This window comes from Aureobasidium pullulans, assembly GCF_000721785.1.
Source record: "Aureobasidium pullulans EXF-150 unplaced genomic scaffold scaffold_12, whole genome shotgun sequence".
Lineage (NCBI taxonomy): Eukaryota > Fungi > Ascomycota > Dothideomycetes > Dothideales > Saccotheciaceae > Aureobasidium > Aureobasidium pullulans.
The window spans coordinates 528,857-549,958 of record NW_021941032.1 but is presented as its reverse complement, the minus strand read 5'-3'; the positions used below and the strand labels follow the sequence as shown (position 1 = coordinate 549,958).

The window sequence follows — 21,102 nt, the reverse complement described above, 5'->3', positions numbered from 1 at the left end:
AATACTGGTCTACGCCAGCGCAATCACATCCTTATGACTAGGATCTTCCAGAAAAGTGGTTGTAGGAAACAAGAATATATAGCACAGTGAAAGTACACCCGAGAGGTAAGCCGATGTAAATTTACTACTACACATCTGTACAACAAAGGATATGGAGAAATCCATCTTGCTCATATATCTCAGCCATCAACAGTTTACATGGTACACACCGAATGAGTACATTCGCAGAAAAGTTGGAAGCGCCTGAGGGTATGATCTTGTGGGCTTGGATCTTCTGATCTTTTGAAGTATAATGTAATGTCTGATTGATACGAATTGTTGAACATCTCCATGAAGTTGGGATGACTGAGTGACATCTCGTATGCTCAGTTGGGACTATGACTGCCGAGATGTGATTAGATGGCAAGAAGTGCGACTAGGCAGAAAGAGACAACACAAAGAAAGTGAATGATGACCGTAATGCTTTTATTATATACCAAGTTTGACAACTTCACCGTCCTTGGCTTCATTATCATGCGAGAGTTTTTATATACAAAATACCCTTCTTCTATCCTTCAACACTGAAGAAAACACTCTAACCATAGTTGAAAGGGTTTCTGCAAAGTGGACAAGTACTCGCGTTACTGGTCTTGAACCACTTGAACAAACAAGAACTGTGGAACAAGTTCTTGCAAGTGCTGCAACGCTTGCTGGGCAATTGTCTGTCGCCAGAGATGATGCTGTAGCAAATAGCACACTCCGATTGTCCCTTGAGAGCGCCGGTGACATTGCGTCGCCATGTGGTCAGACCATCAATGAGATTGCCATTGCTGAATTGAATGACACCTTGGCAATTGCGCAGCCAGGACTGCCATTTGCGTTCGTCGGCAGCGACACGGTTCAAACCTTCAACTCTGGCACTTGCCAAGGGGTAAGTCTCTGGCAAGCGAATGACAATGGACATGGTCTGCTCGTCGACGAGGTATGAGAACTGTACTTCGCGACTGCGAGGCGACACCTTGACGCTCCAGCCTTCATATTCTGGGTCTGTCTTGACATCATCTGCCCATTGGGAGACAGAGTCCAGAGATGCCGAGACTATTAGAGGAGCGATGTATTTGGCTGTCCAAGTCTCGACTGCCAGACCAGTTTGGCGCGACTTGATCGTCAAGTATTCTGCCTTTGTGAGTGAGGGAACGTGCATCAAAGCTTGGTAGTATAGGTGAGCCAGAAGCCAGTGCATACGCTTGTCTGCACTCAAGCCCTCGAGATCGCCTTGCTGATCGAGGTAGTCGTAACGGCGGATATCATACTTGGACACATCGATAGGGCGGCCGCGAACATGACCTAGAAGCTCCCAAGTCAGATCAAGTAGATTACCAAGGTACTCGCCTTCACGCAGGGCCTCAACATAATCTGACTTGACCTGATAGCTGGAGTTGGTAAAGTGGTCAAAGATAAGCTGCCAGCTGTAAAGGTATGCTTGCAGTTCCTGCGGGATGCCCGTACGGAAAGAAGCGTCCGCTAAGCTGTCAAGCGTGGGCGGTGCAAGCAACAGGGACAACAGCTCCTCGGGGAGTTTTGCGGCCTTCTTCTCGAGAGCGGCGTCGAAAGAAACCTGCTCCTGTGCTGCGGGAATGACACGGTGAAGGATGCTGAACGCAGTCCTTTGCAGAGCCTTGGATGGCGTGTAAAGCAGAGGGTACAGCTCAGCTTCATCCTCGACCTCACCAGTTGACCACTTTCCAACTTCGCTGCCCAGAGCCTGGAAAAGTGTCTTCAGGGGTTCATGGTGCTCGTCAGACTGTCCTCGACCCTGTCTGACAAGGTTCATCAAGCCCATGTAGGCAACCTCCGAGCTCTCCTTCCAGGCATCAACAAGGTCATCGTTCGGCTCTTCGCTTGACTTGAGATCACGAAGGGTTGAGAAGAGCTGAAGAGTGGTGCATACCAAGGCCATGCGACTCTCGTCAGCGACTTCATCCCGAACGAAGCCCAAGTCCCATGTGTGAGTCAAAAATGCCAGGATTTGTGACCAATGTTCACCATAGATGTCACTGACTCCTGGCAAGACGAAGAGCAAAGCTTTGCAAGTCTCAGCCTTGATGGGAGTAACAACATCATCATCGTCTAGCCATGGCAATACATGCTTCATGAAGAAGATGAGGCGCTGCTTAGCAACAACACTGTCAGCTCGCTTGCTATCAGGGAATAGTGCGTTCAGCATCACAAGCTGAGTGATGGCTTTCTCTGGATTTTGAGTCGCATCCAAGCCAGTGAGATCGGCAACCAGCTCGTTAGTCTGTCTGTCGAGTTTCTTGCTATCGGATAGAGCCTCTTTCAGACCACTAGCACACGCTGTAAAAGGCACAACATCTTTTGCCTTGTAAAGCTGCAAAGTCTTGTCTTCGTACTCTTGAACCTTGGGGTGACCACCGCCGTGGATGGATTCAAGATCACCAAGTGCGTGGCTTAATGCTTGAGCATGGTAGAAAGCGGATGTACTGCTGCCCATGGAATGCTCAAAGAAGTTATCAAGAGCTGTACCGACGAACACATAAGACGACGTTTCAGACGCATCTTCGTACTGCTGGAAACAGTCACCAACCAACTTGTTTGCTTCGTTCACAAATTCAACCACCTCAGCCTCGGTCTCTGGATTAGGAGAGGCAAGACCACCTTGTGCCGTGAGAGAGATGCTTTCAGTCAGGAGAATGTGAGTGATATAGAAGAGCTGGAACAGTTCTGCTTGTGTTTTTGGTTCCAAAGCTTGGAGTAGGGCGTTGTTGGAGAACACTCTCGAGGTATACATGGCAAATCGCAAAGCTTGTGATAAGCCATCGCCATCTCTGAGGATTGGAGAAGAACCTGACTTGTTCTCAGGATCTACCAGATAAGTCGCACCGCCTAACACACTAGTGATGGCAAGAGCGATAGAGGGTGGAGTCCTGATGAATGGTGCAATGGAGGAGTTCCAAGACTCTAGATCAGGAAGAGCTTGCTGTGCAACTTCCTGCTTCTTTTTCTCGAGATCGCTTTCCTTGATGAGGTTAGCGGCCATGTCAAGAACTTGTGGCATTGGCAGAGAGCTCGGTGAGACGTCCCTCAAGCTTTGATGAACAACGTCGAAGAGGATAGTCTGAGAACCAGATCTGTCTGCATCAGTGACGATGCCCTTGCTGATGGTGGAGGCTTTAGCAGCCAACAATTCGTCAGCAGACTCTTCCAGCAGCAAGAGGTTGGGTAAAAGTTGAGATCCGTTAGGCTTCCTAATATGCTCTTTGACAAGAGTTTTGTTGCTTCTCGTAATCTCTTGCAGACCATCGAGCGCAGAGCCAGCCTTTTCCGAGACAGAAAGCGAAGTAGTGAGGTCTGCCAGCATCCCATCAATGGTCTCCGTAGAGGCGACGCTAGGTGTACCTTTGAGAATACCTGAAACGAAGCTCCATTGAGCTCCTGTATCTAAGCTCGACTTGAATGAACGCTGGAGGAAAGCCTGAATATCACTGTTCTTGGCAGCAAGCTCGGCAGCCGGTTTGACTCTTGGAGAAGCCAGCAGATTACGGAAAGCGTCTAGCTTCTCATCCGAATCTGGGCTATTACCAAGAGCGTTGGCAGCCTTGTTCCATGCCTCGCCAAAGCGAGAGTCGTTCTGGAAGTGATACAGTAGAGAGACAAGTTGCCTTTGAGAGGGTGACGACAGCATTTCTGGTAGGTCCTCAATCACGAAGGTAGCGATGGTATCTTGTGTTTCCTGATCCTTTGCAAGCAGCGTCTTGCAATGGTTCTGCAGCTCATCTACTGCGGCAGCAGCGCCATATGGCTTTCCATTCCTAGATCTGAGCAATTCGAGAGATGCCTTGACGATGTCCTTGGTTGATTGCGAAAAGACACTTTGCAAAGATTCCGGAACCTGATACTCTTCACGAAGGAGCTCTGACTGGAGCAAAGCCCATCGTTCTGCTGCAGAAGCGACATGTGCTTGTGACTTTTCGAAGTCCTTGGACTGCTCAGGAAGTGATGTTCGAATGTCCTCAACCAAGAGTGTGGCATATTCAGGCCACTTCTTTTCCAATACGGAAGGCAAGCGCTTACAGAATGCAGCTTTCGAGACGTTCCAAGCAGGCTTAGCACCAGAGATCAACCAATCAGCAGTGCTAGGGGATGGTCGCAGATACTGCTCAATTGCAGGAATGGCCATCTTGCTCAGCAGAGTTTCATGCTCCTCATCGGACAATGACGCAGAGTCTTGGACCAAATCCAGAATCTTGAAGTAAGCAAACCATGCTGCAGACGCGTTGAAACGGTCGTCCTTTTGGCCAACACCATCATGCACTGCATTCAACAGTTCTTCGGCTTCTGAATACTTCTGTGGTAGAACCTCTGTAGGGAGTTTGCTAAACAGTAGCCAGGCGTTTGTCCAAAACTCGGCAGGTCCAGCCTGAGAACCACGCTTGATACAGCCTCGCAATCTCGTGCTAGCAGGCTTCTTGGATGTATAGCTTGTAGTCCAAGCTTGCGGCAAAGCATCCGTGAGTTCGACCAGTGCCAGCATAAAGTCGTATGAGGAGCCGGTCTGATCGTGTGGGAGGGCTTTGGAGATGTAGGCTTCGCTAATAGTCGAAAGGTTCGCCTCAACAGCGGTTCTCTGTTTGGTCAAACATGTGCGCAAGAAGCGGTGGATAGACCTTCTTACGACCACGTCCTCCTTGTAAGAAGCCAATTCCCAGATCTTGTTTTGAGCAATGATGCTCTCATATGTCTCCTGTTGCTTGGCCACGTCCTCTGAAGCAAGATCGTTGAGCAAATTCGAGATGACAGCAATGCTAGTGGCAACAACTCGCGAGTATGTAGCTTGGGCATCGGCGGGACTAACGCTTCGCTCGTCACTCAAAGTTTGAACAGTCTCGTTCAGGAGGGCGTCTCTACAATGCTCGAGGATGGGTTGTTGGAAAGCCTTTCCAAGATTCTGCAACTTCTCCGGTGTGTTGAAGACCTGCTTCAGCGCATCTTGAGCAGCTCTGGCAGCAGCACGATCACTATCCTGTGCACCTGCAAGCCAAGGACCAGCAATCCTAGACATGTGTTTCACCATTCTCTTTCCACTCTTGGCAGCGATTTGACCAAGGACATTGTGTGCTAATTGGCGAACGCGGCGAGCGCTGTCTATTGAGAGGCGAGGGTATAGTTTTACCTGGCCGAGAAGGTCAGTACGCTGGGTCAAGGTGCAACAAGTCGGAGACGTACCCATGCTTCCAAGACAGCCTCCTCAATCTGCTGTTCCGGCGCAGAGACATATGCCTGCAGTTCCTCGAGCGCCTTTGCTTTTGTGGTACTGTCCTTCTTGGTCAAGTTCTTGAAGGCTACTCCGACATTGGGGTCCGAGATGTTTGAAAGATCCGGCGCTTCACCAATCCACGATAGCGGCGACGAGGATACACCAAAGCCAGTGCCACCGAAACCCCCACCAAAGCCGCTGCCTCCAAAGGAGCGCGCACTGCTTGCTTGAGGCTTGAATGCCTTCTTCATGCTGTTTTACGAGCAACAATCCGGATTAGAGAAGAGTCAGAGGGATTCCGCGGGAAGATGTATATGACTGGCAAGCAGATTGGTGAAAGTTATACGACAAGACTTTGAGTCGCAGATGGTGCTTCTCTTTCGAAAAGTCGCGACTGAGGACCACCGACTCACGCAAAATCAAAGTACGTCACTCGGGAATAGACTACTGGTCCGTGCTTCACATGGGAACTAGCTCCTTTCAGACGCCCTTCGTTCATGTGTTTGGTCAGCCATACAACTGCAGCCTTCATCTTCAGACCTACCTCTCGACCTCTGAGAGCGGTACAGTCCGCCAAGATGAAGTTCATGATTGAGTAACTGCTCTGCGCTCCTCTCCCAGCCTCTGCTGACAATTTCTAGTGATCTCCCTATCCTCTTTCCGTACCCCAGGATCTATCCAGGCAAGTTAATCGGCGGCAAAACAATCATGTCAAAATATACTGACTTTGCGAACAGAACAATATGCGTAAGCTTGAAACTTAGTCTGACTCGCAGGTCGACCGCTAACATGTCCGAAAAGATACATGTGTGATCTCAAACGTACGTATCAAAACTTGCACATGGCAAAAAGACAGAACACTCACATCAAGGACAGGCACACTGGATGCAGGGGGTCACTGTGTCCTGGAGATGCCTTCAGGAACTGGAAAGACCGTCACACTGCTATCTCTGATTGTAGCGTATCAACAACATTACCCGGAACATCGCAAATTGATTTACTGCTCACGTATGTTCTGGCCGTCGAATTTCTAGGCAGCAATATCTGATAAGCACAGGTACCATGTCTGAGATTGAAAAAGCACTCGCAGAATTGAAGGCTTTGATGAAATATCGATCTGAACAACTAGGCTACGTCGAGGACTTCCGAGGATTGGGTCTTACTTCTCGTAAGAACCTCTGCTTGCATCCCTCAGTAAAGAGGGAGAAGAGTGGTACAATCGTTGATGCCAGATGTCGATCACTCACAGCAGGCTTCGTCAAGGAGAAGAAGGAGAAAGGCGAAGATGTGGAACTCTGCGTCTACCACGAGGTGAGAATTCGGGTTGTTCATTTAGCTACATGTGCTAACTTGTCCAGAACCTTGATCTTCTCGAACCACACAATCTGATACCTCCGGGTGTCTTCACGTTCGACGATGTGCTCAAATATGGAGAAGAGCAAAAACAGTGCCCATACTTCACAGTCCGACGAATGGTGAGACTATCAGAATGCTCTGTTCTGAATTCCTCAACTAATCATTCTAGATGCCATTCTGCAACGTCGTCATTTACTCATACCATTATCTTCTGGATCCAAAAATTGCCGAAAGAGTATCAAAGGAACTCTCCAAGGACTGCATTGTCGTATTCGATGAAGCTCATAACATCGACAATGTCTGCATTGAATCACTAAGTATTGACATCACAGAAGATTCACTACGGAAAGCAGGAAGAGGTGCTGCAAATTTGGAGCGAAAGATCAGTGAGATGAAAACCACAGATGCAGCGAAGCTGCAGAACGAGTACGCAAAGCTAGTCCAAGGCCTCCGAGACGCGGACGAAGCCAACGACGAAGGCGCTTTCATGAGAAACCCAGCACTTCCAGACGATCTCCTCAAGGAAGCAGTACCGGGCAACATCAGAAGAGCAGAACATTTCGTCGCTTTCCTCAAACGCTTCGTCGAGTACCTGAAAACTCGCATGAAAGTCCTCCACGTCATTTCAGAAACACCGCCATCGTTCCTGCAACATCTCAAGGAGCTCACATTCATCGAAAGAAAACCTCTACGGTTCTGCGCTGAGCGTTTGACATCCCTCGTCAGAACTCTCGAGCTCACAAACATCGAGGACTACCAACCACTTCAGGAAGTCGCCAGTTTCGCGACTCTAGTCGCAACCTATGATACAGGCTTCCTCCTCATCCTCGAACCCTACGAATCAGAAACCGCCACTGTTCCAAACCCCATCCTCCACTTGACCTGTCTCGACGCCGCCATCGCCATCAAACCCGTCTTTGACCGTTTCTCATCCGTCGTCATCACATCAGGCACAATCTCCCCTCTTGAAATCTATCCCAAGATGCTAGGTTTCAATACCGTGGTGCAAGAATCATACTCCATGACATTAGCGAGAAGAAGTTTCTTGCCAATGATTGTAACCAGAGGAAGCGATCAAGGTGCCATTTCCTCCAGTTTCACCATCCGCAACGATCCCGGTGTCGTACGCAATTACGGAAACCTCCTCATCGAATTCTCCAAAATCACTCCCGATGGCGTAGTAGTATTCTTCCCGTCTTACCTGTACATGGAAAGCATCATCTCCATGTGGCAGGGCATGGGCATCCTCGACCAAGTCTGGAAACACAAACTCATCCTCGTCGAAACCCCCGACTCACAAGAAACCTCTCTAGCCTTGGAAACCTATCGTACAGCATGCAGTAACGGCAGAGGTGCCATTCTACTATGTGTCGCGCGTGGAAAAGTCTCCGAAGGCATAGATTTCGACCACCATTACGGCCGCACCGTGTTGTGCATCGGCGTACCATTCCAGTACACCGAATCCCGCATCCTCAAAGCACGTCTGGAATTCCTCCGCGAAACCTACCGCATCAGGGAGAATGATTTCCTCTCTTTCGACGCCATGCGTCACGCGGCACAATGTTTAGGTCGTGTGTTGCGCGGAAAAGACGATTACGGAATAATGGTTCTCGCGGACCGAAGATTCGGCAAGAAGCGCGTGCAGCTTCCCAAATGGATCAATGCTGCATTGTTGGAGGGGGATTCCAATCTTTCCGTCGATCAGGCCGTCGCTACGGCCAAGAGGTTTTTGAAGCAGATGAGCAAGCCTTTTCCGGCGAGGATGCAGGAAGGTGTTAGTACGTGGAGTATTGAAGATTTGAACAGACACGCTGCAAAAGTGGAAAGGGAGAAAGCTAGAGAGGAGAGGAATGCGGGTGTTGGTGGGGATGCTGTTATGAGGGAAGCCCATCATGCCGCAGAAGATGAATATGGAGGTTTGGACGATGAGGATATCATGCAAATCGATGCTTGATCTGAGCAGGAATGGGATGATACTCGACACAATCACCAGCTATAGAAACATCCATCAAATCATAGCTGCCATACATGTTCGCACGTTTTCTCCCTACTCACTCGAGGAAACCAGCGTAACTTTCAGCAATCATATCCTGTGCAGGAAGACGCTGGTCATCAACGTGTATACCTATTTCGATCACATGTTACATCCGCTTGCTCCGCCTGCTACCTCCCACTAGACCCCCCTGCCGATCCATTCGAGAAATCAAGCTCTTGCATGTTGGCTCGAGTAGTCTAGACGAATTCCAGAAGTGAAGCTATAAAGATCGAAACGAGAGGTGCGGTCAACATAAGATGTGTGGATTGGGGGGGCTGGCTACTGTGGGTGGGCGAGGCGTGAGGATTCTCAGTACGGAGAAAGTGGGAGTGATTGAATAGCTGATGTGCTGGAGGATGGCAAGCAAGTCAGGTGGGATATTGAACACGGAATATTGTCATTTTAGAGTCAGTCTTGCAATGTGATTGAAGTGGGTTTGTTTTTGGAAATTTGTTTGGGATCATAAATTCTTGAATAGAAAGAGGTGTGCCTACCAACGTCAGGAAGCAGAACGGTAGTGTACAACCAGCAGAGAAAGACAGCATAGCAGCCAATAATAATTTTTCTCCCTAGAAAACGCCAATGAAAACGCCGTCGCCATTTTTTGCTTTGCTCTTGACATGCAAAACTCAGCAGCTCCCCTTGCTCTGAGCTCTTCGCTCCCGTGGCGCCAGAATGAAAGATGAAAAATGCAGGTGGAAGTATCGAAAAGGCAGTTGCTCATATGCACCAGCGGTAACTGGCATAACGACCGGCGGTTTCTGACTTTCTGATAATCTTGACGACCTGACCTCTGCGCAGACCGAGGTATTTGGCTACAGGATCTTCGACACGGATACGGGGAAGCTGGGTCTCCTTCAGGCGGTAACGGTCGAGCAGGGCCTTCTTCTCCTCAGGGCTGAGCAGGATGTGCTTGGGAACGAGTTCGTGCTTTGTGATGTTGACGAGCAAGTCGGTTTCCTGGAAGACTTCGATACCGATGGGCAGGTTGGCGGCTTGCTTGAGAGCGGAGGTGGTGACACTGGCACCGGTGATGTAGATTCCAGAGTAGTAGTTCTTGTCGTTCAGGAACTGGGCGAAGTTGCGCAAGTGCTTGATACCGATGGCTGACTCTGTGCTGAATTCGATGAAGATGGTGCCGATTTGAGGCTCGGGGTTGGGGTTTGACTTTGTGGGAAGGGCGGTGTATTTGGTCAACATGGCCTGCGATGGGCGAGCAGAGAAGGACATCTTTGCGCGGCTGTTCTGGTGTTAGAGGATTGCTCGATGCTTGTCGCGCAAGCTGAAGAATCGTACTTAGCGGCGCCGCTACCATCACCGCACTGCTCGCGGAACTGATCGAGAGAAACATCGAGCTCATCTTCAGCCAATTCGTAACCCTGCGACAGGCGCGTTAGTCTTGTGGACCATGATCTTGTTCAGATGGGAAGTCGGACTCTGTCGTAGCACAGCTGCTTAGTGGTCTTCCAGACGCGCCAGAGCTTGGAGGTTTCGCGTCTAGTCTCGTCGTCGGCCATGTTTGTGATTGAGGTGGATGAAAGGATACGGGGCGTACGAGTCGTATTGCGATGGCAGTTCACTTTGCGCAACAAGGATTGGATGCTCTTGCCGGCTTCGAGATAATTCTGCCAATAGGCTTGGCAGGCGGTGAGGCGCAACACCATGTCGAACAGCTCCAGACCATCGTCATCCCCGCTAGCAATGGCCGCTCCTTCCATTCCTAATCTCAACAGCCTCAGAGGCAGGACTGGTCTACGTCGTGGTCGGGGTCGCGGTCTGCCCTTTGATCCAGATGCACCAGAAGAAGACCCTCAACATGCTCGCGACAAAATCATCCGATCAACAGACGGAGATGCTTCCAACTCCCGACTGAGTGCTGTAGCTCTTGGCTATCTGCAGGACGACTATGCAACATGCTTCCTCCAAGGCCAAATCCCCAGAAGATATCCTCTCATCAACCGCGGTACCTATGTCCGTACAACTGCCATCGATCGTCTCGTCGACCAGTTTCTGGCAACAACAATCGACGCCCAAGGCACACACGACTCTGCTGCTCCGGTAGCACAGGTCATCTCACTGGGCGCTGGCTCCGATACTCGCTTCTTTCGCTTGTCGCCTGCTCGTAGACAGGCTCTGCTCTATCATGAACTCGACTTCATCGACAATGTGCAAGCGAAGCTCTCGGCAATCGAGTCTTATCCAGACCTCAAGCACATGATCCCTGGCATGAACATATCACCAGACAAGAACTCCCTGCTCTCGCCCAACTACAACCTGCATGCCATCGACATTCGTCAGTTTGCTGACTCGAATCCTCCTGCCATTCCGAATCTGCGATCAGACCTACCCACCCTACTCCTGAGCGAATGCTGCCTGTGCTACGTGCCTCCTACAACCGCCACTCAGATCCTCTCGTATTTCACCAACGCCATCCCTGCCGCTTCTCTGGCTATAATCATCTACGAGCCTATCCGCCCCTACGACAGCTTCGGTAAGACCATGATCACAAATCTGGCCAGTCGAGGCATCGAATTACAGACTGTCAAGCGCTACTATTCTCTGGCTGCCCAACGAAATCGCTTCAACAAAGCCGGCTTTACAAGCGGTCAAGGCGCGAGAGATGTCGAGCAAATCTACAATGGCGAAGAATGGGTCAGTGCTGTAGAGAGAGACAGGGTCGAAAGACTCGAATGGCTGGACGAGGTCGAGGAGTGGAAACTGCTGGCTAGCCATTACTGCGTCGCCTGGGCCTGGAGAGATCCCTCGGACGCCCCCGTGTTTGGCCATGCCTGGAAGCATGTTGATGGAGCATACACCGACAAGGAGGCTGCCGACGACGACATCATGTAGATACCCCTTCTAATGACCCATGACCATCTCGTTCCACTCTCACCTCATGCTGTTTCTAAGAACCTTTCCGATTGGCCCTTTCCTAGTCTCCATGGCTGTCATGCTTGTAGCATTCTGCTTCAACTCCTACAACCTACACCAGAGAATGTCAGTACCTGGAGTGCTATACAAATCTGACGAAGGCTATTCTGCAAAGACACTGCGCCGGCACCCAGCACCCTGCCTCTCCCAAGGCACTGCCCCCCTTTTCAACCTTCGTCTGCTTGTCATTTTGTCCCATCTCGTCTCATATAGAGAAGCGTCCGGTGATGCGCATTTGGCTGTCCGAGGCTGGCTTCACAAGAGAATTGTTGCTTCCCCGGGAGAAAGTTTAGATTGCTAGTAATGCTGCTGTTGTGCATACGCATCGCTCTATCATAGGGCGATGGATTGTCGTCGTCTGATGTTGATGGGAGGAGGGGGTCGACGCACCCATGGGCCATCGGAATTCAAGATAGTTGTGACGATCAAGTGGTTGTCCAGTGGAAGCGTGTTGAAATGTTGCTCTCTGTGAAAATTCCACCAACATTCTCATCTTGGATTGTGCTAGATCTACATCAATCAGCGCCTGATCAATCAAGAGCCGCAATATCTCCGCCTGTGGTAAACATAACAACCTTACCGAGGAATTTGACAAGTAGAAGCCGCTTTACACCAATTACAACCGTAGTCGTCGATATGAGGGGGGTTTATCTCTGGTCGATGTAAGTTATATCTACCTCTATATCTACCTCTCCATCCCTATAATTGATGCTTCTCTCACGCCTAACGTATCACAACCCTCCATTCGTCTAACCTCCTAACACACGCCCCTAATCATGTCACTGTTCTGCTTCTATGATTTCCTTACTTCCAATCCAGCATCGTGGGATATACGCGTAAACCATATATCACGGAAGATACAAGTTTAGTCAGTCAGTTATTCTACAAACCCAATTTTCGAGTCTCGCTATCTATATTTTTCACTTTCCATATGTGAATTCGAGTCCTTGGGGTGCAAGTGGTGGTCTTTTTCCATCTCTGATGAACCCCTTGACTATTCTACTCTAGTAGTTCATTCTGGGGTTGGCAAAAGTGTGCGTGGTTTGGTGGATGGATGTATCGTTTAGGATCTATTGTTCCGAGAACATGGTTTTGGTCGTTTAAGCAAGATGAGGATGAGAAAGTGAGAAGAGGGAGGGGAGAGGAATCAAGGGTTTAGATTGTTGGTCGTCTTACTGCTTGGAGTTCTCTTGGTTGTGTGCAAGTATACATATGGCGGTTGGAAGAAAGGAGGCAGGCGATATAAAATTCCATGGGTGTGGATTTGTGTGGTTTCTTCCCTCCATCTAACGATGACTTTATTCTCTTATCCTTCATAACTCTCGTGATGGTTTTTCCCTTGTTTCAAGAGTCTCAAAGGCTTCAGTTCGATTTCAACCAAACTCATTGCACTTCCACCTTGATACCCCACCCCTCTTTTCCACCAATCCAATTCTTCTTCTTTCCGGCCTTTTCGACCTTTTCAACTTCCTCCTCCACAATACCTCTCAAACTCTTTCCCTCTTGATCTCCCGTCCTCAACACCAAAACTCTATCTCCCTTCTTCGACACCGAAAATGTTGACGAAAGCGACATTGCTTTTTTACCTCTACCGGATGGATACACAGCTCCCACCAACGCACCCACGCGGCCCAAGTATCTGGCCCACCATGCTTGCTCGGCACCGGCGAGCGATTGCATGGAATGGAAAAAGGCGATATCTGTGGGAGGCAAGTCTTTTAATCCACCCCAGCGTTCACAGAGTAAAAGGGCGAGGGTACATCGTTCGGAGTGGGAGAGTCCGTGTGCGGAAGCGAGGATACCGGTGGTTGTGCTGCGTAAAGCCGCAGCGGCGCGTATGTCCTTTGGATGGGAAGAAAAGTGGCCAGAGAGATTGGCGAAAGCCGTGATGATGGGAGGTGAAAGTGCAGGTGCTGATGCTGATGCTGATGCAGTGGTGTTGGGCTTGGGAATAGCGTTGAGAAGGAGGTCTGCGTAATGAGGGGATCCTGGCGATGCCAGTGATGCTGTTGCAACAACCACTGGCGATTGCTTTCGTATCCCTAATGGCAGTTTGGAAAACAGATAGCCTTCTCTGACGCCGCCTTGACAGAAACGAACTTCTTTGATATGAGGAAGGGCTTCCGAAAGTGCGGTTACCAGAAAAGCGACGGCGGGAACTTGATTGGCTCTGCGTTGGGAGACTCTGAAGATTGCGGAATCTTCATCCGAGTCGACGTCCATGGCTGCCGCTTGGACTGCAGTAGTATCCAAGAACTCGGAGCGTGCGGCGCGGAATCCATTGATGACGGGGATCGGGTAGGGGTTTACTTTGTGCTGGCTCATGAGCACGAAGCCCCAACCTCTGAAACCTCCTCCAGAAAGGTACAGCGCATATCCAACTTCCTTTTTCGCCATCTCTGTGAGTTCATGAGGGACATCCAGACTCTTGAAGGCTTCTGTGATCCTCTGCTTGACTTCCTCAGCCAAGGCCTTTTTCGCACCCTTTCCTTGCTTCTCGGCCTCTTCCAACCGTCTACTCAATGCTGCAGCGCCGAAAGGCATACTAACCGCTCCCTCTCTCGGCATCTTAATCTCACCAGTGTGGGAGTCACTGACCAACCAAGTCAACTGCGTACTACCCCCTCCCAAATCCATAACCAATCCCTTGACCTCTCCCAAAGAAGTAGCAACACCCAACGCACCAACCCTACCTTCATCCTCCTTGGCCAAAAGCTGCACTTCCCAATCCGTTGCCGATTTGATCGCGCTTCTGAATTCTGCACTGTTGACAGCAGTCCTGGTGGCTTCCGTAGCCAAAATTGTGATGTTGGATTCCGGGACGCGGAAATCGGCACAGGTGCGTTTGAAGTGAGTTAATTTGTCGATCACTTTTGCGATGGTCTTTTCGGGGATGGCGATGCGGTCGCCTGAGGTGGAGTATTGAGCATCGTAGAGGGATATCCCCGCGCGGGAGGTGTAGAGGGTGGGTAGGATTCTGGTAGTCGGTGGTGAGAGGTCGGTTATTGAGAAGCGGATACCGTTGCTGTTGGGTTATGTGGTGTTAGTGGGCTTTTTGAAATGCGTGATTTCTTGTTTCTTATGGTTTCGTTTTAATCTCTTGTCTTTGTGTATAGACAGCTTTGTTGAATTCTTCGCACAATATAGTGATATCCTGTTCTTCACTTTCTCTTGTCTATCTCTTCAAAGGATTTGGAAGTGTTTGATGGAAAAGGATGAGGAGATGGAAATGCAGAAAATTGATCTTTACCTTCCCATATCGACCAGACCATGAAGGTGCTCAGGATTGGGCGTGCTGACAGCCATGGTTGATGTTATCGGTCCTTGACTTTTGTGTATGCAAGATGGTGTAGTTGCGATCAAAATCAGTGTTTGCTGAATGATGTTCTTTTTCTACGCGAGAAGATTGTTTCTGCAAGTGCGCACTTGACCGGACGAAGTCGCGAAAACAATCAGTTGAGCCTGCCTTACCAGCCACCAAACTGTTCGTTATGACGTAGCCAGATAGATTGCTTGCATCAAATCATCAAAGTCGAGCATAGAAAAAACATTGTGACAATTGACTTCGCTACGAAGTAAAGTATGCGCCTTGAATTATAATACATTGCGTCCTGTTGATCCTCATTTTCGTGCTTTCGTGCAGACTTCCTCCGTCTCCTATCCGAAAAGCATGTCCGTCGTAACTCATCAGTGTCGTGTGATACCTCCTTACACAGCCAACAAGCTGAAGACGTCGTTTCTCCAGCCTCTGATCTCGGAGCCATCCTCGATTCTTTCCTCGGCGGCCATGGCCTCTTCGTTCCAAAGCTTGACCACACTGCCGGGTGCATACTTGCCCTTGAAGACGCCCTTGCCAGGCTGAGCGACACCAACGCGAGTGTAGAGGTCTGGGTCTTCCTCGGGCGTAAGGCGGGCAGCAACGGCCTTGAAAAATGTGATAAGGTCGTTGGGATCGGCAACACGGGTGGCACGAAGACGCTCACGTGCGTACAACAGCTCGCGGTTGGCTGAATGCAAAGCATCTGCGATGGCGGTGGCAATTTGCTTCTCCATGACCTTGCGTACAATAGGTCTCAAGACAGGCTTAATGAGCCAAGCAAGCCAGGAGAACTTGCTCTTGCGCAGGGTGTAGTCGAGCTTGTGTACATTGACACGAACGGCCTTTAGACTCAGCATCGACTCCATTCTGTCCTTTGCAATCTCAACGTCCAGATGAATGTCCAGACCCTTCTCATCAAGTGCGAAAGATGTGATGCCCTCGTCAGCTAGTCTGAACAGTCCAGAGTGGGCACGCATCCAGAAACCGACCTCCTCGGCACGAGCTGAGATACCATCGATCTTGATAGTAACCATATGAGATGACGTAGAAGTAGTACGGAATCTGGCCTTGCGGATCTCAAAGTCGTTGTATGTCTCGACACGAAGCTTGTAAGGCAGGAATGAGGTGTGATTGACTGTCTTTCCAGGCTCAATGATGAGATTTTCGAGCAAAAGATCGATGTCGGGAGTGCTGATCTCCAGACGAGGAATAGGAACATACTGAACAGCGGCGATCAGTAGAGGAATGAAGATGTTGATGGCATCAGTGATGAGCTCCGGGTTAGTGGCATTGTGAAGAGGCGACAAAATGCGGAAGATCTGAAGACTGTGCTGCATGAGCTTGGTCACGTCTTCATCGTTCAAGACGGAAACCAGAGTGACTTGGAGCTGTCCGAGGAAGTTGTCGATGTCAGTGCGGAGGTCAGATTCTGAACCAACCTTGCGAGATTTCTCACGCAATTCGTCGAACTTCTCACGAGCAGTGTCGAAGAAGTTTGGATCAGTAAGAAGAGTCTGGAGCGAGTTGCCAATGTCCACCATGAGGTTCTCAAATTCGGGATCCTTCTCAGAGTGCGACACAACCTTCTTGAACGTTTGTTCCAGCTTCTTCCACTCCTCACTATCACCAAAGGACGAGAGCAAGGACCAGAAGTTCTTTCCAGCCTTGTCCATCTCGGCGTTCTCGTGGACGTCCTCTTCAAGAGCATTGACAGTCTCCTCAACAGAACGTGAGTAAGCAATGGCGTAGCGCTTGAGCAGCTCGGCGATAGTCGATACAGACTCGTTGTAATCAGGACGCTTTCTGAGCTTTGTGACTGCCTGCTTCAGACGGTTCATCATGACCTGACCTTCATCACCAGAGAGTTTCTCCTCGGCGCTTTGCTCGGCATCTTGTATGACTTGAGCAGCTCCATTCGCCACAACCTTGGAGATGTCTGCGACGTCGTTTCCTATATCCTTGCCCGAAGGTGGAGGTCCAGAGTCGGCACCAACCTTGGTCAGCTTGTCCTGCTCTTCTTGAGATGGCTCAATCTTCTTGCCTGCTTCCTCTGCAACGTTGGACAGGGAGAAGGCAGCATCCTTGAAGACCTCACGACCGACAGTGTTCAGATCTGAAAGGAAAATACGGAAATCGGAGTTTGTGAGAAGGAGGGAACCGACAGTCTGCAGACTGTTGTAAGCTAGGCAGTGTCAGCGTGAAGCAGGTATTTTATGGTTGAATCGAGTGCTCACCAGCAGCAGTCTTAGCTTTGGATTGCGCCTTGGAAGCTCTGTGGGCCAGGTCCTGCACGTCAACACGGACTCTTGATTGGGTCAATGACCAGATGAAGTCCTGAATCTGGTCCTCGCCGTTCTTGTGTACGAGCAATTCGATAAAGTCCTTGAGCCACTGCTTTGAGAATTTGGCCAGGCGCCTTCCTGAATCGCTGAGGTTTGGGTCGTTGGGATTCAAAATATCAGATGAGAGCAAGGATCGGAGATTGATAATCAGCTGTTCATTGGAGGGCATGTATCCATCGGCAAGGGCTCTAATCATCTGATACGAGTGTAGCTTCTGGTGAAGCTCACGCTGGAGGATCGTGTCATCACGGTACTGAGGTAGCAAGGGTTCCGTATCGTCGGACTTTGACTTGCGGAATCCGAGGCAGGACGACATGGTGACTGCAGGAATGACCGGATGAGATGGAGTTACGGTGGGTGAGAAAGTAGAATTAGTTGAGAAGACAGGGTAGAGAAGTGATTGCTATAGTGAGAGGATTCAATGCGAGTACGAGTAGCTGGCAGCTGGCAGGCAGTAACAAACGTGTAAAGCCGTCATGGGATATCGTCATTGCGGGGAAAGCATGTGAGAACAGGGAAAACATGGTGCCTTGCCACAACTTTGTTTACACTTCATAGCGTTGTGAGACAGCAGCTTCGTGACCTTGGCCATGTTCAATGTCGACGACGCCGACGCCGAATACGGTATGACCTTCGGAGATGCAACAAAAGGCGGAAATCAGGGGAAGAAGTCACGGTGACGGGAGGGCATGGGAAGAAGGCCGACGCGACGACCGAACGACTAGTCTGAAAATATCCTGCGCGGAAAAAATCGGAGGGCGTGGGGGTTCCTGTACGGTTGCGCACGGCTTTGCGCTTTTCGGACGACTGATAGCGGCAATTAAGTGCTGGAACAACAGACTTTTCGATTGATCAGAGAGAGCAACACGACAGAAAGTATCTAAAACCATTCTAAAACTTCGATACAAAACGCGTACGAGAATTCAATTGTGCATGGTTGGAGAGCGGATGGGAAGAAGCTCAGCGTGGAGAGACAAGCAACTCGGCGTGTAGGGCAGTCGCGACCGGGCCGAAGATCGGGACCCCACACACCCCAGCTAATGGTATAGTTTTTGGTGGAGCATTGTTGTCTAGAAGGTAACTGCCCGATGCTATGAGGCTCGCATTTTCGTGAGGCCTCATATGCCGAATCAGCCCTCTTCCGACATATGGCGACCTTTTCTCTTTGTTTCATCAGACATTATAAATTGCTGACCGCTGGCTGCTTTAGCCTGAATTCCTTGCTCTATGTCTCTATCCTCTGCTCGTGTGCTCCGTACCCTACTTAAGCGTCCCCTTCCCTCGACCTCTTCCCGACGAGCATCCATCCACATCTCATCCATCATGTCTTCCTCAGCATCAGTCGCTCCTGCTCCCGCAGCAAACATCACCCAAAGCCACCCCCCAGCTGTCTCTTCAAGGCAATCGTGAGTAACCTTCCTGCACTCTGTCACAGCCATTGGGCCACGCCTAACACCCTCGCAGAAGCGCCGACTACGACACTGCATACCCCATCGAGGTCCGCAAGTACCTCCGCACATACGGCCTCACCCCTCCCGCCGTCGAGAGCTTCGAGACACAAGAAAAGAGATGCCTCCAGCTCCTCGAGAACAAGCAAAATCCCATTGACAAGTACCAATACCTCACTCACCTGAGAAACACAAACGTCAACCTCTTCTACCGTCTCTTGTCCGGCAACGTCAAGGAGATCACTCCCGTCATCTACACTCCCACCGTCGGCGAGGCTTGCCAAAGATGGTCAGAACTCTACACTCAACCTGAGGGTATGTCACTTCTGCTCGTCCACCATGACCCTTGCCCTGCTAACACTCTCTCCAGGCATGTACCTCTCCTTCTCCGACAAGGGCAACCTCCACTCCATCATCCAGAACTGGCCCCACAACGTCGAGATCACCGTCGTCACTGATGGCTCTCGCATTCTTGGTCTCGGTGACCTTGGTATTAACGGCATGGGTATTCCTGTCGGCAAGCTCGCTCTCTACACTGCCTGCGCTGGTATCAGACCCGATGCCACCCTTCCCTTGACTCTCGACTTGGGCACCAGCAACGAGCAGCTCCGCAACGACCCTCTCTACTTGGGCAGCAGACGTGACAAGGTCACTGCCGACGAGGAGCGTGAGTTCCTCGACGAGCTCATGGCCGCTCTCACCGAGCGCTGGCCCGGTATCGTCATCCAATACGAGGACTTCAAGAACCCCTTCCCTTCGCTCGAGCGTTACCAGAACACCTACACAATGTTCAACGACGACATTCAGGGTACCGGTGCCGTCATCCTTGGTGGTTTCATCAACGGTGTCAAGCAATCCAAGGTCGCCGCTGCTGACCAGCGTGCCGTCTTCTTCGGTGCTGGCTCTGCCGGTGTCGGTGTTGCCAAGCAGCTCGTTGAGTTCTTCATGAACGAGGGTCTCACCGAGGACCAGGCCAGAAAGTGCTTCTGGCTTGTTGACTCCAAGGGTCTCATCACCAACGACCGTGGTGACAAACTTGCCGAGCACAAGCTCTACTTCTCTCGTGACGACAACGAGGGCAAGCAGTACAAGACCCTCGAGGACGTCATCGAGTACGTCAAGCCCACTATTCTCATGGGTCTCAGTACCATCGGTGGTGCCTTCACTCCTGAGATCATCAAGCGTATGGCCGAGTTGAATAAGATGCCCGTCATCTTCCCCCTGTCCAACCCCAGCAGCAAATCTGAGTGCACCTTCGAGGATGCCATCAAGTACACCGAGGGTCGTGTCCTCTTCGCCTCTGGCTCCCCCTTCCCTGCCCTCGAGTACAACGGCAAGACCCTCGAGCCTGGTCAGGGCAACAACATGTACGTCTTCCCCGGTATCGGTCTCGGCGCCATCTTGTCCAAGGCCGTCAACGTTACCCAGTCCATGATCTACGCCTCTGGAAAAGCTCTCTCGGAGTCTCTTCTCCCCGAGGAGATTGAACAGAACCGGATGTACCCTGACATTCGCCGCATCCGTGAGGTCAGCGTTGTTGTCACTTGTGGTGTCATCCGTGCTGCTCAGAAGGCCGGTGTTGACCGCGAGCTCGGCCTCCGTAACATGGACGACAAGGCCTTGACCGAGTACGTCCAGAAGCGCATGTACGATCCCTTCACCGAGGGTAAGAAGGTCCAGGATGAGGTCAAGGAGCTCGCTTCCCACCTGTCCAAGCTCTAAACGGCTGGCATCATCTCAAAAGTTGTTTGATCTTTGATTACGTTTTCTTCTTCAGCTCTATTTGGACGGATCCTACGAGATCGTTTGCATATACACCGGCCAGGTTAGGCCAAGGTGGTCCGAGATAGACGCCGCTGTTGGAGCGGCCGGTTACAGGCGGAACGTTGTTGTGGACGAACGGGTGTTCGTGGCATGACAGCAGGATAGGACCGAGATGGACGTTTGAGATGATACGATTGTTTTATCTCACGTTGATGTGCAGCACAAAAAAGGGCCGACCCTCGGCGCTGGGGTCTGGCAAGCATTGATTTTCTTACGACAGCGATGGAGTTTGATACTTGTTTTTTTCTCTCTCTTTTGGATGAAGAGTCCAATACCTAATGAATACATTCGATCACTTCTACGTTACCTCCTCTTCTGGTCTGTATGTAATGTTCCCGGATTATGTCTACTGAAGAAGTTTGTTCATCGTTGATGAAAATGACCCTGGCTGAGATTTAGAATTCGTCCCCAAGTCCCGCTGCGTGGGGTGACACCCTGTCTCCAACTTTTGTCCCACCATATTAATCACAGTCACCATTTTATACATACACTGAGAGTTATTCTACAAGTGGTGTGCTGTTCCTAGTGCGTCCCTAACTATGCAAGGTATAGTATATACATCTAGCTCTTCTACATGTTATCTAATGAAC

General features: G+C 50.4%; 7 protein-coding genes across 7 annotated transcripts; 3 read left to right on the top strand and 4 right to left on the bottom strand.

Moving 5' to 3' along the window:
• Nucleotides 1-445: 445 nt before the first annotated feature.
• M438DRAFT_321531 (uncharacterized protein) lies at nucleotides 446-5,627 on the bottom strand. Its single transcript, XM_029902920.1, has 2 exons — nucleotides 5,227-5,627; nucleotides 446-5,173 (listed from the first exon to the last, which is right to left on the bottom strand). The coding sequence occupies exons 1-2, from the start codon at nucleotides 5,506-5,508 to the stop codon at nucleotides 575-577; spliced, it is 4,881 nt and encodes a 1,626-aa protein (XP_029759364.1). The 5' UTR covers nucleotides 5,509-5,627; the 3' UTR covers nucleotides 446-574.
• A 208-nt stretch (nucleotides 5,628-5,835) lies between these two features.
• Nucleotides 5,836-8,567, top strand: M438DRAFT_375626 (DNA repair helicase RAD3; the record flags this gene model as incomplete). Its single annotated transcript, XM_029908593.1, has 7 exons — nucleotides 5,836-5,852; nucleotides 5,899-5,943; nucleotides 6,059-6,078; nucleotides 6,134-6,265; nucleotides 6,315-6,568; nucleotides 6,616-6,732; nucleotides 6,783-8,567. The coding sequence occupies 7 exons, from the start codon at nucleotides 5,836-5,838 to the stop codon at nucleotides 8,565-8,567; spliced, it is 2,370 nt and encodes a 789-aa protein (XP_029759363.1).
• Nucleotides 8,568-9,109: 542 nt separating this feature from the next.
• Nucleotides 9,110-10,165, bottom strand: M438DRAFT_366544 (RPB5 subunit of DNA-directed RNA polymerase; the record flags this gene model as incomplete). The annotated part of the gene is made up of 3 exons (XM_029907882.1): nucleotides 9,110-9,888; nucleotides 9,945-10,027; nucleotides 10,085-10,165. 3 exons carry the CDS (start codon nucleotides 10,163-10,165, stop codon nucleotides 9,369-9,371), a joined length of 684 nt encoding a protein of 227 aa, XP_029759362.1. The 3' UTR covers nucleotides 9,110-9,368.
• A 184-nt stretch (nucleotides 10,166-10,349) lies between these two features.
• On the top strand, nucleotides 10,350-11,498 carry M438DRAFT_276048 (leucine carboxyl methyltransferase; the record flags this gene model as incomplete). Its single annotated transcript, XM_029900827.1, has 1 exon — nucleotides 10,350-11,498. The coding sequence occupies one exon, from the start codon at nucleotides 10,350-10,352 to the stop codon at nucleotides 11,496-11,498; it is 1,149 nt and encodes a 382-aa protein (XP_029759361.1).
• A 1,247-nt stretch (nucleotides 11,499-12,745) lies between these two features.
• On the bottom strand, nucleotides 12,746-14,988 carry M438DRAFT_299552 (Ppx-GppA-domain-containing protein). Its single transcript, XM_029902030.1, has 2 exons — nucleotides 14,830-14,988; nucleotides 12,746-14,604 (listed from the first exon to the last, which is right to left on the bottom strand). The coding sequence occupies exons 1-2, from the start codon at nucleotides 14,883-14,885 to the stop codon at nucleotides 12,963-12,965; spliced, it is 1,698 nt and encodes a 565-aa protein (XP_029759360.1). The 5' UTR covers nucleotides 14,886-14,988; the 3' UTR covers nucleotides 12,746-12,962.
• A 122-nt stretch (nucleotides 14,989-15,110) lies between these two features.
• On the bottom strand, nucleotides 15,111-17,865 carry M438DRAFT_299547 (uncharacterized protein). Its single transcript, XM_029902029.1, has 2 exons — nucleotides 17,133-17,865; nucleotides 15,111-17,080 (listed from the first exon to the last, which is right to left on the bottom strand). Exons 1-2 carry the CDS (start codon nucleotides 17,554-17,556, stop codon nucleotides 15,288-15,290), a joined length of 2,217 nt encoding a protein of 738 aa, XP_029759359.1. The 5' UTR covers nucleotides 17,557-17,865; the 3' UTR covers nucleotides 15,111-15,287.
• A 456-nt stretch (nucleotides 17,866-18,321) lies between these two features.
• Nucleotides 18,322-20,813, top strand: M438DRAFT_346806 (uncharacterized protein). The gene is made up of 3 exons (XM_029905769.1): nucleotides 18,322-18,646; nucleotides 18,705-19,003; nucleotides 19,059-20,813. The coding sequence occupies exons 1-3, from the start codon at nucleotides 18,468-18,470 to the stop codon at nucleotides 20,408-20,410; spliced, it is 1,830 nt and encodes a 609-aa protein (XP_029759358.1). The 5' UTR covers nucleotides 18,322-18,467; the 3' UTR covers nucleotides 20,411-20,813.
• Nucleotides 20,814-21,102: the final 289 nt, after the last annotated feature.